We start from the raw sequence: 15,641 nt of genomic DNA, 5'->3' as shown, positions 1-15,641 counted from the left end.
GAAAATAATCAAATTCTAGAAAAGTAATATTTGTTATCAATTTCCCAATTTTAAAGTTCTTAATACTTAGAACTTCTTTGATACTTCTTTCTTCTTTTAAGGTCTCTTCATTACATCTAATCAAAACAACAAAAAGATATGCGGGTTTGGGTATGTAGCTGAGTGGCAGAGCACTTGCCCAGCCTGTAGGAGGCCTAGGGTTCTATCCCCAGCACTTTCCCCCCACAAAACCAAAAAGGAATATTAGGCAAAGTCAATATTTTTGTTCACTTTCCAAAGAAGCTAAGAATTTAAGTACAGCATCTGCTCAAAATGTTAACGATTATGAGCTAATGTTTACTGAAGGTTTAGTATATGCCAGTTACTGTTTAAATGTTACACATACACTAAATAACTTAATCTCCACAATAACTCTTGGGCGATAGGCACTATTATTATTCCCATTTTACAGTTGAGAAAACAAAAGTAGAGAAAAGTTAAATGACTTATTTACATTCACACACCTAGGAAGTAGTGTTCAAACTCATAAGTCTGACTACAGAACCCATCTTCACACTTGGTTAAACACTAACACACAGTGACGCTATGAATTTACCTAGGTTTTATTTTGAGCTAATGTTACTCACGTCTATTTTGGAAAAACTTTGTGTTCTTTCTTGTATTTGCTTCGCCACTAAACAAATTCACAATGGTTTTTCAATACTCTTTATCCTCTCTTGTCTGTTAATGTCATCAGGCTTTTTTTGGAGGACAAAGCTTAAATGACTGGGGAGGCCCAGTTTAAGGAAAAGAAAACAAAACAAAATCATGATTGTAAAGAAGGTATGGACGTAAAAAAATAACAAATTATTGGAACCTTGGTACTTTCAAATGAGATATCTCAGGCAATTCACTAGAAATACTCAGAGCTGCTTACTGGTCACAAACTGAATCTGACTCCTTTCTAGAAAATCCAACAACTGAAACACCTCCCAATCTCAAAGGGGTCCATATAAGAGAGAGGTTCGTTATCAGGTAGATTTTTAAAAAATATATAATATACATATAAAATTTGGCCATTCTAACAGCTATGTAGTAGCATAACATAATAGTTTCAATTTGGATTTCTCTAATGGTTATCCATATTTATATTATACATAATCTATATCTTAATAGTTTTTATACTTTCCTAGTAATTATCTCATAGTTAATGATGTTAGACATTTTTCATGTGCATGTTTGCTATCCATATATACTTCTTTGGTAAAATATCTGTTTAAAAACTTTGCACATTTTCTATTTGGATTATCAGCATCCTTACTACTGAGTTTACAAAGTTCTTAATACATTTTTCAGGCAAGTCTTTTATTTAACTGATTTGTAAATATTTCTTCTCAGTCTGCGGTTGGTCTTTTCATCCTCTTAACAGGGTTTTTAGCAGTAGATGAAAAGTTTTTAATTTTGATTAGGTCAAATACATTGAAAACATTTTCCTCTTGATTGTGAGTTTACTATCATCTAAAAAATCTAAGTCAAGCTTTTTTTCTTAAAGTTTTACAGTTTTATTTTTTACATTTAGCATCTCCCAATACCAAAGGGGTCCATATAAGAGAGAGGGTCTTTGTTAGCTAGATTTTTAAAATAATATTATTTCTCTCTATATATATTTTAAATTTTGGCCATTCTAATAGCTATGTAGTGGCATAACATCATAGTTTTAATATGGATCAATTTTGAGTCAGTTGTTGTATAAGGTGTGAGGTTTAAGTTGAAGATTACCTTTCTTTCTTTTTTTTTTTTTCTTTTTTTGCTATCCAAGTATTCCAGCAAAATTTCTTGAAGACTACCATGACTACCATTCTCCACTGAATTGCTGGCACCATTCTCAAAATCCAGTTAACCATACTTATAAAGTTATAGTTCTGGACTCTGTCTATCCTGCTACCCATATTACGGTTTTGATTGATTACTGAAACTATATGACTTAAAATGAGCTAATTTCTTTAAAAATAATTGTCAAAAAGTCAAGTTTTTTTTCAAAATTGATTAATTATTCTAGTACCTTTGTTTTTCAATATGAATTTTAGAATTAGATTGTACTTACAAAAATCCATCTGGAATTCTGATGTTTCACCAAACCTACATGAAAATTTGAGAATTTAACATCTTACTAACTTGAGTCTTTTAATTAATGAACATGGTATGTCTCTCCATTTATTTATGAATTTGATTTCATACATCGGTGATTTGTAGTTTTCACATATAGATCATGTAGGCACTTTTGCTAAATTTATAGTCATCTCATTGTTTTTGAAGCAACTATAAATTATGCTGCTTTGAAATTTAGTTTGCAAATGTTCATCACTACTATGTGGAAATATGATTGACCTTTGTATGTGCAATTTATATCCTACTATCCTCAATATTCCCTAGTTCTAAAAGACAGTTTTTGTAGAATTCTTTGGATTTTCTACATAAAGATTATCTACAAACAGGCAAAGTTTTACTTCTTCCTTTCCCATCTTTATACCTTTTCTTTCCTGCTATACTGGAGAAGATTTGCAATATGATATTAAGTAGAAGCCGTGAAAGTAGACACGCTTGCTTTAGAAGAGAAGCAATGATTATTTCACAAAATAGTATAAGGTTTGTTACATACGTTTTATATATGCTTTTTATCAAGTTTAAGATATTCTACTTTACTACTTGCTAATATTTTTTCTCATGAATAGGTATTTTGTGAATTTTTCCCCACATGAACTGATATGATCATGCAATTTGTATTCTTTACCTCACACATGATTAGTTTCATTGTTTGAAGCAGATTTAGAAACCTAAAATAAATCCCACTTAGTTGCAATGTATATTTCTATTAATGTATGGTTGAATCTGGTTTTCTAACAATCTCTTGAGAATTTTAACATCTAAGTTCATAAGAAATTTTGGTTGTCATTGTGGCTGTTGTTTGCATTGTCTTTTGAAATCAGGATAATGACTGCCTCATAAAATGAGTTGGGAAATTTCCCCTCTAATTTTTGGAATAGATGGTATAGAATTGATGCTCTTCCTTCATTAAGCAGATTCAATTCACCAGTAAGATCACCTGGACCTGGAGATTTATTTTCTTCACCCTAAAGAGTACCGTGGTCCCCTGTTTTCCATAGTTTCACCTTCTGTGGCCTCAGTTAGCCACAGTCTACCACAGTTCAAAAATACTAAATGGAAAATTCCAAAAATAAACAATTCATAATTTTAAATTAAATGCCACTTTGTGTGCAAAACTGTGCACTGTCCTGTTCTGTCCTGCCTGAAATGTGAATCATCCTTTTGTCCCTTGTATCCATACTATATAAACTATCAACCATTAGTCATTTAGTAGCCATCCCAGGTATGTGATAAACTGTCTTGGGTATTTGTATTCAGGAAACCTACTGTAAGTAGTAATCTAATGGAGTATCACATTATCTGTATCTCTGTTAATCTCATCACACAAGCAGTGTATTATCTCATATTTTCACAAGAAAGGTTAGTACAGAACAATAAATTATTTTAAGAGGGAGAGAGACCACATTCACAAAACTTTATTATAGTATATTGTTCTAAATTTTCTATTTTACTATTAGTTATTGCTGTTAATCTCTGCAATAGTTTGGATATGAGATATCCCACAAAATTTCCTGTGTCATGCAGAAATATTAAGAGGTAAAATAATCTAAGATTTTGAGAGCTGTAGCCTAATCAGTCCATCCTAGTTTGAATGGACTGACTGGATGGTAACTATATGCAGGTGGAGCATGGCTAGATGTGTTGGATCACTGGGCACGTGCCCTGGAAGGGTTCATCTTCCCTGCGGCCCCCTTCCCTCTTTCCTTTGCTTTCTGACCAGCCATGAATGAAGCAGCTTTCTTTCACTGAGACCCTTCCCTATGATGTGCGGTCTTACTCTGGGCCTAGAGCAATGGAGTCAGCCACCTATAGATTGACACCTCTAAAATTGTAAGCCCCAAATAAATTTCCTTCCCCTAAATTGTTGTTGTGGGTCATTTTGGTCATAACCATATAAAGATTAAATTAAAATTAAACTTTATAGTACATATCTATGAATTTTTTTAAAAAACCAGTCTATTTAGGGTTTGGTACAATCAGCAGTTTAGCAATCCACTGGGGTTCTCTAGCTCCTCCATGGATAAGGTAGGACTATTCTATAGGATTTTTCAGATTATGTATTTCAGCTTTAGTTAAGTCCTGGTAGTTTGTGTTTTTTAAGGAATTGTATATTTCTTAAAAACATGCTGTAGAATTAAGCTGTCAAATTTGTGCACAAAGTTATTTGTAGTATTCCTGTATTAATCTTTTAATTTTGACAATTTCTCTACTGTGTTTTTTATTTCAGTGATTTATGCTCTTACCAGTATTAATTGTTCTTATTCTTGCTTTATGCTTATTTTGCTCTTATTTTTTTCTATTTTATTGTGATAGAAACTTAGGTAACTTGTTTGAAACTCTTTTTCTTCTCTGATATAAACATACAGTGCTATAAATTTCACTTTTAGCGGGGCTGTAAGTTGCATGCCATAAATTGTTTCGTTGTATAAAAATATTTTGCTCAATGTATTTTTTAATGTTCCTTAAGAATTCTCACTTGACTACTGGATTACTCAGAAGTATGGTGAGTTTTAGTGTGACTCTATTATCTGATTTCAATAATTTTAAGTTTATTGAAATTTGTTTTACAATGCAGATACAGTTTATCTTAGTGAACTGTCTCTGGGCACTTGAAATACATTTGTATTCTGTTGAATGGAGTGCTCTAAAACTGTCAACTATATCCTGTTGTTTGGTGGAGGTGTTTCACTTTTCTAATGCTTACTAACTTTCTAGCAGTTTTCACAATTCTTAAGAGAAAAGAGATGAAGCATGTAACCATTTGTGGATTTGTCTATGACTTCTTTCAATTCTGTCAATTTTTGCTTCAAGTACTTTATTGTTTGATACACACCTTATCAGCAATCTCTTATCTTCTTTATTGAATTGTTGATTTTGTATGTTCATCTATTACATTTTGATGTTTTTGTCAATTTGAATACACAATATTTAGTTAGTACACATTGACTTTATGCTTCTCATATCTATTTGTTACAAGTAATTTTTCTAGCCTGTTCTAATACTTTGTTACATGTTTTTCATTTTTCTGTAATCAATGACAAGTAGTATATTTATTTTATTCTATATTTTTATACTTAACATTTTTATGGATCTAGAAATCATTTTGCCTACATTATTTTTCTATTTTTTGGATTTATATTTTCTATTTACATAACCAATATACCTATAATTTTCTTCAGTAAATAACAGATAGTATTCTATCATTATTTATTTTCCAAAGGCTTAACTAACTACCTCAAAACCATTTATTAAATTACCTTTTCCCAATGGTTTTAACATTGTTTTCTAAATATTTCTATACACCACAGTCTGTTATGGGCTTCTTCCACTCCAATTTATCTACATCAATATAATTTACTAAGATCTTAGGCGATATTAAGAATTTGAATAAAGTTAATAAGAAAAAATGTGATTAACTTATGTTTTGGGCTTAAAAATAACCTCTACATAAAACCACTTTCTTCTTATTATTAACGCATATTATTTATACAAGTATTAAGATTCACTGTGAAGTTTCCATATATGCATATATCATGCACTAATTTATGTTTATCCAACTTTCTTCTATACTTCAAACCCTCTTAGCACTCTTCCCAGCTTCTAGAAGTCTAATTTCATTCTGTCCCTCTTACTCCCATCCCTCCCTATCTCTAGTGGCTGCTATTCCATTCTGTACAAGGTAGACTTATTGGTAGAAACCAGTATTTAAAAATTCATCCTATGTGTAATAAGAATTGTAATGCATTCTGCTGTCATATATAAATAAAAGATTGCTTAAAAATTCATCCTGATGGAAATTTTCTAAAACTGGATTATAAAAAATGGTTTCATATTGATATCTAAGTTTCATGAAACTCATCAAACTGTATACTTAAAATTGGTGAATTTTATAAAATGAATTTAGGCCTCAATAAAATTACTTTTTACAAAAGATACAAGCACTTCTAGGAGAAAAATCATTAATTTAAAAAAAAACTGCTTAAAGACCTTTTTTTTTTTTTTTGCTGTATTGCAGCATAAAAACTGGCATTTCAACTTAAGAATTAAAAAATGTGTGCAGTAGATTTTGAAAGAGCTTTGGTTCCTGGGTTTTAAAAGGGTAGAATTTGTTCATAATATTTAAACTTCATTCAAAAGTGATGCAACTAAATACTATATGATTTTTTATAAGTGCTTAAAATAATCTCACATTTGATCTTCAAAATATACCAAAAAATCTGTTTAATAGCTGAATGCCTGTAACCAACTTAATTCTACAGCATGTTTTCCTTTTCCCTGACCACTCCTATTTTAAGTAGACCAAGCTTTTCAAGATTAAATTTCAAGAAAAATGGGAAGAAATCTAAATGCATACCATGGAAAAAACTGATTTTCTTGTGTAGTAATTAAGAATCCCTGTAAAATTTTCATCTTAAAGCAAATGACAAGCAGTCATACTGAGTCATTCTTAGCTAACTGATATTAATGTTTGGTATGATGACCTGGACTATCTACATATATAATTAAATATATGAGGCTGACAGGTAAGGTTCCAATATTTAGAGGTTACAAAAGATGACCAATCAATCATGATTTAAAGTTCACCTGTCAGATAAAATAAATTGGTCTCTATAGAATCACTGAACATAAACAGCACAAAAATAAAACAAAATAAAATAATAAAGAAACCCTAAACTAGAGTTTGCAATACTTATGAAAAGAACACAGTAACTCATAGCAAGAAAACTTTTACATGCCACAAAGGAAAAAAGAAAAACTCCTTAGTTTATCAATAAATGGTTATTATAGGAATTAACCCATTTAGATCGTGAAAAGATATTTTCTCTTATGCAAAGGTTTATAACCCTATAAGATATTCTTATTTGTACATATTTCTCAAAGAAAACATTACAATAAAGAAAAGTTATTAATAGTTCTAAAATCCTAAAAAAGTAGAAGCCAATAAGAAAAATCTGGAATGCCGTTTTCTTTCTCAGGTTGGCACTGCTGAAGCCTTAGGGACGTCCGTGAATAGTCTTAGTGCTAATATCACTGCTCTTTTCTCAAACAAATGATACCAAGTGAGGAGCAATGAGCACATGAGAGGAGATCACACCAGACAACAATGAACCACATTATCTGGTAGGCGGTGTTTGACATAGCTTTCATGGTCTTAATTGTTCTTGGTATAGAATTAATTTTTATTCTACGGTTTCCTATCATGGAAGAAGAAATTAGTTAAATAACTCTTAACTTAGTTAAGATGAAAGATTTCAAAAAATTTTTTCAAATAAAACATTTTCCCCTGACATATGAAAAAATGTTCACCATCTCTAGCAATTAGAGAAATGCAAATCAAAACTGCTCTAAGATTTCACCTCACTCCAGTCAGAAAGGCAATTAATCAAGAATACAAGCGATAGTAAGTGTTGGCTAGGATGTGGAGAAAAAGGCACACTCATACATTGCTGGTGGAACTGCAAATTGGTGCAAACACTTTGGAAAACAGTAGGAAGATTCCTCAAAAACTGACAATTTAAGTTCTTATAGCTTAAATATAAAACATTTTCAGTGTAAGATATCTCATTGATTCCTTCAAAAGAGAATGGTCTTAAAAGAGATTTTATAAACAATGTGATGAACATAATTATCCAAAGTACATGTATGAAGACACAAATTGGTGTGAAAATACTTTATATATAACCAGAGATATGAAAAATTTTGCTCTATATGTGTAATATGAATTGTAATGCATTCCGCTGTCATATATAAAAAAATCAATAAAAAAGAATTACAAAGTAATGATAAAAATGAGAGTCTCGAAATAAATTTTTACCATAGTGACATTTTAACTATTACTAGTGTACCTAGATTGTGTGTGTGTGTGTGTGTGTGTGTGTGTGTGTTTGTTTGTTTATTGGCAAAGCCAAAGAAAACTTCATAAAATATGAGGTGTCAAAAACAGCAGGACACAGGTTAAAAATAGACAAGTAAGCCATGCATTAAAAATAAAAAGTAAAGCTACCAACTGTGATTCACCTCTGAGTCTTTTTCTCTAGGAAAGTCTGCTGTTTCACTTGAGTCAATATTTAAAATGAGAAGAGCTTTCGAATTTAGAAAGCCTGATTTTTAAAAAAATATTATTTGTGAAATTCAAGAATTTGGCCTTTGAAAATAAACTTCATTAAAATGAAACACCAATAAATTTGGGGTTTTGTGAATTTTTCATAGCATCCTAATTTCCATGCCTTAAAACATGTGTAAGTTTTTCAATATCAAAAGACATCTCATTGATTCCTTTGAAAAAGAATGATCTTGCAAGATATTTTACAAACAATTAGAATTAGGTAATAATGCTAAAAATGAGAGAAAAGAATAAACTTCATACTTAAAGTTTATTATATTTATAGAAAATAAACATTTTCTATACAAGAAAATAAATATTTTCCATAAATATAATTCTACATAGAAATTTGAGGCATTGAGGCAAAAACCAGAAAAGTGGTAGTCTTGTTTAGCTTTTACAAGAAACACCACACTTCAAATAAGTGTTTATTTCTCCTTTCCTTTCCCAAGAATTCCTTCCTCAATATACTCAAGAATGAGTTCAAACATGTAGTTAGCATGTCAATGGAATATGAGGGAGGATGAATAACAAAGTCTTAGTGTGAGACAAAGACAAATTCAAAGTATAATTTTCATACTACATGAACAACTTTAAGTTCATATGTAAGATGGTTATAATGATATCTGCTTTTTGAGAATTAATTCAAAGAGTTGATACATATGATAAAGCATCTAGTAGAGTATTTAAAATTAAAGACTTTCACCTACTCATTTCATTTCTTTCCCTTTAAGCAACATAAAATAAAACTGCAATAAACCTAAATCATATTGTTTGCATGCAAGTTCTCTCCAAAATGTCATAACAAATTTCATAATGCCAAAAAATTACCACTCTTTAAAAGCAAAAACAATTGTTCAACATCAAAATAGTCATATTAAACAGATAAAATTTTATTCTTCAACTAGCGAATTATATACTATGTTGCATACCAAAAGAGTAAACTAAAGTTAAATATCAAATACTTGGCAAAATTCAATTGCAGCGGCCATTTAATAACTCCCAAATTCAGTCAAATCTACACTCACAAACCAAAATAGTAAGAAATTTTGGTCGGCATTATTTGTATGGAAATTTTATAACTAAATATTTAATTTTAAGTTTCAAAAGAAAACAAATTAAAAGACAAGATGTACTCTAACTTTACATAAAGAAAATATTAAGGTAGATTATTTCTAGAACTTAAGATGAAATAAATAAAAAATATTAACTAAATATTTTAGAGAAGAGGTAGGCAGGCACTTAAATCACAATTCTAAAAGTCAGAAACAATTTTTAAGTGTTTATTCTTTAATATTACACAAAGGGAAATAATTTGAAAATATCACTCATTTGGCTTTGGTTAACAAGATCAATCAATTATAAAACATTCATATTTAGAAGTGAACTTCAAATTCTGCAAATCTTTCATCCTTATTCTAAAAAGAAAATAAAAATACAGAGGCTAGGGGTTATTACCAAGAGCTAGAGGCAGAGCTGAGACTGAGTTCTTTCTCAGTCCTCTGCTTTTTTATACCACATCACAATGTATTTGGGGGATTCACAATAATAGTCATGGAGAACACTGTTCTTTTGTTTGTTTGTTTGTTTTTCTAGCATTTAGTTAGAGTGTTTTGTTTTCTGTATAAACATTACAAGATACACTGAAACAAGAAGACATGTGGAGTATTAGCTGGCACTCCTGTTGCTACCTAGAAAATATTTTGCTTCTTTGAAAGGAATAAAAATATAATTTAAACACATGCACGCTAACAATGTCTACTAAAAGTCTATACCACTTGTTGGGAAAACAAATTGCCTAAATATTTCATCTGGAACAGTTATAGATAGAATTCTATTCAATTGTTTCATTCACTTATTTGTTTATCATTTATTACAGTATTGGGGATCAAACCCAGAGCCTCATACATGCTAGCCCTAAAATTCTATTATATTTAAAATGATCTCAGTACCTTATAAAATTTATATAAGCCAAGGAGCAGTTAAGATAGATCTTCATCCAACCCAGGGAAGAAGAGAAAGCAAAGTTATGTTTCCCAATATATTAGTGGCACTGATAATTTGTTTTTCCTTTTTTTCTAATCTAAAAGATTAAAAATCAGTGAAAAGGGGAAGTTAGTATTATATAAAACTATTCTGAAGTACAAATAATTTCATAGAATTTTTTTCTAAGAATTCTCACTTACCTTAACTTCCAACCAACTAAAGTCATATCCTGATTTCCTTAATCTAGCAAACACTTTGATTCCTTACCCTACTTAATCTCTCAATATCTGAACCTATTGACTACTTTCTTTTTTTCCTTCGAAGTCTTTATTACCCAGTCATCAGATCAGATTTATTATATATAAGTTTGGATAGTCCTTCAAACTCTTCACTGTCCTTGCTTTAATGATTCCATTCTCAACTTCTCTCTCCATTGATTCAAAAATATTTTTGGAAGCTGGGGTAGTGCATGCCTGTGATCCCAGTGGCTCAGGAGGTGGAGGCAGGAGATTGCAAGTTCAAAGCCAGCCTTGGTAATTTAGGGAGGCTCTGAGCAACTTAGTGAAACCCTTTCTCAAAATAAAAAAAAATAAAAAAGGGCTGGGGAGGTGGCTCAGTGGTTAAGTGCCCCTGATTCAATTCCTGGTACCAACAAAAATTATATTTATATTTATATTTATATTTATATAAACAGACAATATACACTAGGAATTCTTCTAGATAATTGTGATATCAATAAACAAAGCAGATGAAAAATCTTTGCTCTCTTAAAGCATATATAAAAGAGTAGATAGATGAAACTATAAGCATAATACCTAAAAGTAAGTCCTATAAATTATTAGAAGCTTTAAGTATTTTAGAAAACTGAGCAGGATAAGTAGACTCTATTCTTATATTACCCTTAAACCTTTCTGTTTTGATAAGAATACCACCATCCACTGAGTCAGTTAACTCAGACAACTTATTTATTCCAATATCTTCCTTTCTCTTACTCTTTAGATTTTACTTGTCACTGGGTATTATTTATCTGCATAAATAACTCTTTCTTCCATTCTTTTCACTGCTTTTCAAATTTAAAATCTCAACCAAAAGCAGTAGAATGAATACATTCCTGTAGTTAGACTCTCAGAAGTGACTCCTGGCTCCTTCATTTACTTACAATTTGGTTTTGGATTTAACCTCACAAATTTCTAGTTTTTCCTATATGCAAATGAAGACATCCTTTTTTTTTTTTTTGGCTTGTTTTGACCAAACAGAGTGTGTCTGGAGGTATCTGTGCCCCACAGATATTGTCATCACCAAAGTTAACATTAGTATCACCATCAATAGTAGCAGCATGATTAATTCCTAAAAAATAAAAAAGCCTTCTAACTGGTTTCCCTTCTTATAGTTTACTCTTCTCTAATATTTTCCAGCACGAAGCCCAAGTCACTTTCTAAATTTACAGATAGGAAAGCAACAAAAACCCTAAGCAGCTCCCCATTGCCTTTTCTATAAAGTACAAATTCATGACAAAGAATTTTGTTTCTTTATTTTGTTTTTCTCCTTCAGCTTTTCCTTTTTCTTTTCTTAATTTAAGCTGTTAAAGCACCATCATTAAGACAAGACAGCCTGGAGCTGAATTTTACTGTGAAAGATCTTGAAAATAAAAGTTCAGCTTCTTTTTTTTTATAGTTGGTTGTTCAAAACATTACATAGTTCTTAATATACCATATTTCACAGTTTGATTCAAGTGGGTTATGAACTCCCATTTTTTCCCCGTATACAGATTGCTGTATCACATCAGTTACATTTCCATTGATTTACATATTGCCTTTCTAGTGACTGATGTATTCTGCTGTCTATCCCAAAAACTCAATAGAAGATTTTAAAGTTAACTTAATTTTCCTTTATTTTTTTCAAGTACTTATTTCATTTTTATAGTAAAAATGTCAAATGATTTTATTGATTTAATTGAGAACTATGGTATAAGAGAAAATATGCATTGTGAGAATCTTTGCAGCAATAGAGGCCAAATAGACAACCTAAATTATTTCCTTCAGGTTTTTTGTCACCATTTCTCTTATAAAATAAACACAAAACACCATTGATTGATCCATAGACTGCTATATGTGGTTTTTTTGTATATTTGTAGGCACACCTATATGTCTTTTTACATGTATTAGAATTAATATTTACCAAGAGCATCTTATTAGATGATAAAAATAACACCAGCATAAAAATTAATAATACAATAAAGTCTCAAAGACTTCTATAATGTTAAAATGCACTATGGTTTTATAAATAGTCATCTGTTATTAAGAAGTAAAAATATTCTATAATCATTCTAACAATCTACTTGTCTAACAGAATAAAAAGAAAACATAAAAGAATTTACTAAATAGAAATATCAAGTCTGGGCAAATTTGCAATTATATGGCAGGTGATTGTAAAAGAAGATATAACTAAAATCAATATGTTCTTTAAGCTTTCTGATTATTGAGAAGCCTCTCAAAAAATCCTGTGTTATATTATTTAAGGAATAAGCTGCATTTTATTTACTAACCATTAGTAATAACATTTGAAATGTACTTATTTAAAATGCAATTACTTTTAATGATGGATCAATATGATTTAGATAATTGTGAGAATTAAATTTTAATGATATTATAATGCAAAGAAATATTCTATTAAACTTCAAAAAGTTAGTTAACACAGCTTAGTACTTAGGTTGAATTTAGGATCATCACTTTATATTATGTTTATATATGTATACATATAAATTTAGACAATTAAAATTAACCAAAATGTTTCTTAGTTTTTAACCTTAAAAATAAAGACTTTAATTTTAATATAGTTGGTTTTCAAAAAGCTAAAATGTAACACTGATATGTTATATGTGTACATGTATGTACATCCTACTGACATTTATTCAAGAAAATCATTCTGGTAAATTTGTTTGTTATCAGTTTCTTATAAAAGACAAAGTTCATTAAAAATGTGATTAATCAACCAGTATAACACAGTACATACTCCTTACAAAAAAATGTCAAAAATGAAAGTAAAGAGCTTGCTTATTTCTTAAAGGAAACAGCTGTAATATGGTTTACCATTACATTTATCCAAATGTACAATTTTAATCTAATCTTTTTCATTTCACATTACCAAAAATTTATGCTATTTTATGTGTTCCAAGGCAAACTAAAATTAACTAAACTAAAAACAATGTCTAAAAGTGCATTTACAATACTCCAAGAAAGAGCAACATGAATAATAACAGAAGATAAATAAATGCAAGGGTAAGGAGACACATAATGCATGCTATTAAAGTGTCAGTATCTACTTACACATTTAAAACAATATAGAAAATACCAATTGTCACTTTTTAAACATGACTAATACAAAGAATAAAGAAAATAAGGAGACAAAACAATACTTTAAACTTTGTTATGATAGCCAAATAATGACTTTTGTTTAAAAATAGCAAAAGTATTCTTTAGTTGTTAGAGATAAATTATTGATGGGAAGCCAGACACAGTAGTGTATGCCTATAATCCCAGTGGTTCAGGAGGCTGAGGCAAAAGGATCTCAAGTTCAAAGCCAGTCTCAGGAAGTTAGTGAGACTATGTCGCTAAATAAAATATTAAAAAGGGCTGGGAATATGGCTCAATATTAGCACCCTTGTGTTCAACTCCCAGTACCAAAAATGTAAATAAACAAATAAATGTTTGATTGGCTACTTATTTAGATATACAATTTTACAAAAGATTAATATCTACTTGGTGATACTCCTATAATGCAATGAGTCATATCAGATATCTATTGTTTGGTACCCCTTCTACCTATTCAATCCCTTCAAAAGAAAATATGAAATAATATTACATTCAAGTGGGTATCTAAGAAGGGGTTATTTATGAAACAAGTGGAAGATTTTACCTGTCCAACCAGGCAAGCAGACTCTTGGCTGCTCCAATCAGATCCACAACAGAGGTCAGAAAGTCATTTGGTAATTTTCGGCTGGTCCTTCCATCATAATGACCACTCCTTCTCCTTCCTGTTATAAAGTTCTGTAGATTTTTGGCAGATGCATTCAACTTGTGAGAAAGGGTTTTTAGATTTTCTGTTTCCAAGCCATAATTCTGAATTATAAAAGAGAGAGATAACAAATATTCTTAAAGTCAGTATTTTACTTATTCACTAAAATATGCATTGAGTACTTTACTATGAACAGGCAATGTGATTAGTGTTAGTGTTACAAGTGAATAAGATAGGATTCCTGGCCTACTGAAGCCCACAGTCAAGTGAGGGTTTGGGGAGATGTCAGATAAAGAACTTATAATAAAATGTGTTATGCACTAATGTGAACATGGGATAATGGATCATTATATCTTAGAACTATGGTGCCTGAGAGAGCAAGACTGTAAAGATTTGTGAGTTTAATTTTTTAAACCCAAATACAAGTTCAATTTATATGTGAAATTAACTATTATAAACAATTATTGTTTTACTAACTATTCAGTTAGTGTATGCAGGTCATGAATGTAGATACTAGGAAAAATTCTGTTTCTTCAAAGTTAGGAAAATAAACATAAACAATAAAATTAAAAAGCAAGAAATAAATTGTACATAATATATAATTTATTTCTGTGTCCTCTACATAATGACCCATAAGGAGTTTCTTTTATAATATGATATCAAGGAAAACTTGGCTTCTTCAAGGGAAATAATATACTTTCTCCTTTTATAGTATAAAGTATGAAACTAAACCTATCTTTATTATTTTTTTCATGGCTGCACTACCTCACAGTCAATTACGAAGCACACCCAAAGTAATCATAGTGACATTTTTGGTAAGTATATTTTTATTCTTCTTTGCTTGGTTCTCACTTTTCAATTTTCAGTGATATTTATTAATTCATGCTAAATATATTGTCTGTATATTATTGTTGAAAGGGATTATATAAATAAACACAAATATGCGAAGTCTTTTTTACCCTCTTGAAGAAGAAAAAGATTACCAAATTCCCTCAAATAAATGTATGGAAAATTTTTATAAGTTATAATTAAAATTTAAAGCAGCTAATTTTAAGTTGTAAAACACCCCTAAGAAGGCAGTTAATGAGATCAAAGGATGACCTTGATCAAACGCATAGCAGTATGCATGTCATGTAAAATTAAAAGTATAAAAAATCATAAAGCCCCAATAGTATTAGAATTTACTTGGGTCAAAGAGATTGTCTGACTTATCCTCCTTTCACAGTTCAGGAAACTGAGGCATGGGTTTTAATGATTTGCTTAAAGAGCTCAGTACTTAGACCAGACAGTTAGAAATGTAAGTCACCAAACTACCTGCGAGGGGATATATCTACCAAATTCTTTAGCATCAATATTCTCCTGTTCTGAGAAGTATAGCCACAACAACTGAAGA

The 15,641-nt window shown here is 30.3% G+C and overlaps 1 protein-coding gene across 6 annotated transcripts in view; it reads right to left on the bottom strand.

The window, feature by feature from the left end:
- Positions 1 to 15,641, bottom strand: part of CNKSR2 (connector enhancer of kinase suppressor of Ras 2) — a 287,398-nt gene that overhangs the window by 223,610 nt on the left and 48,147 nt on the right. For all 6 annotated transcript variants that reach the window (XM_081278357.1, XM_081278358.1, XM_081278359.1 and 3 more), the window contains exon 3: positions 14,150 to 14,352. In XM_081278357.1, the coding sequence (XP_081134483.1) occupies positions 14,150 to 14,352 (203 nt within the window). The remainder of the gene's footprint in view (positions 1 to 14,149; positions 14,353 to 15,641) is intronic.

The sequence above is a fragment of the Spermophilus citellus genome (genome assembly GCF_964194105.1).
Source record: "Spermophilus citellus genome assembly, chromosome: X".
NCBI lineage: Eukaryota > Metazoa > Chordata > Mammalia > Rodentia > Sciuridae > Spermophilus > Spermophilus citellus.
This window is presented reverse-complemented; position numbering and strand designations above follow the sequence as displayed.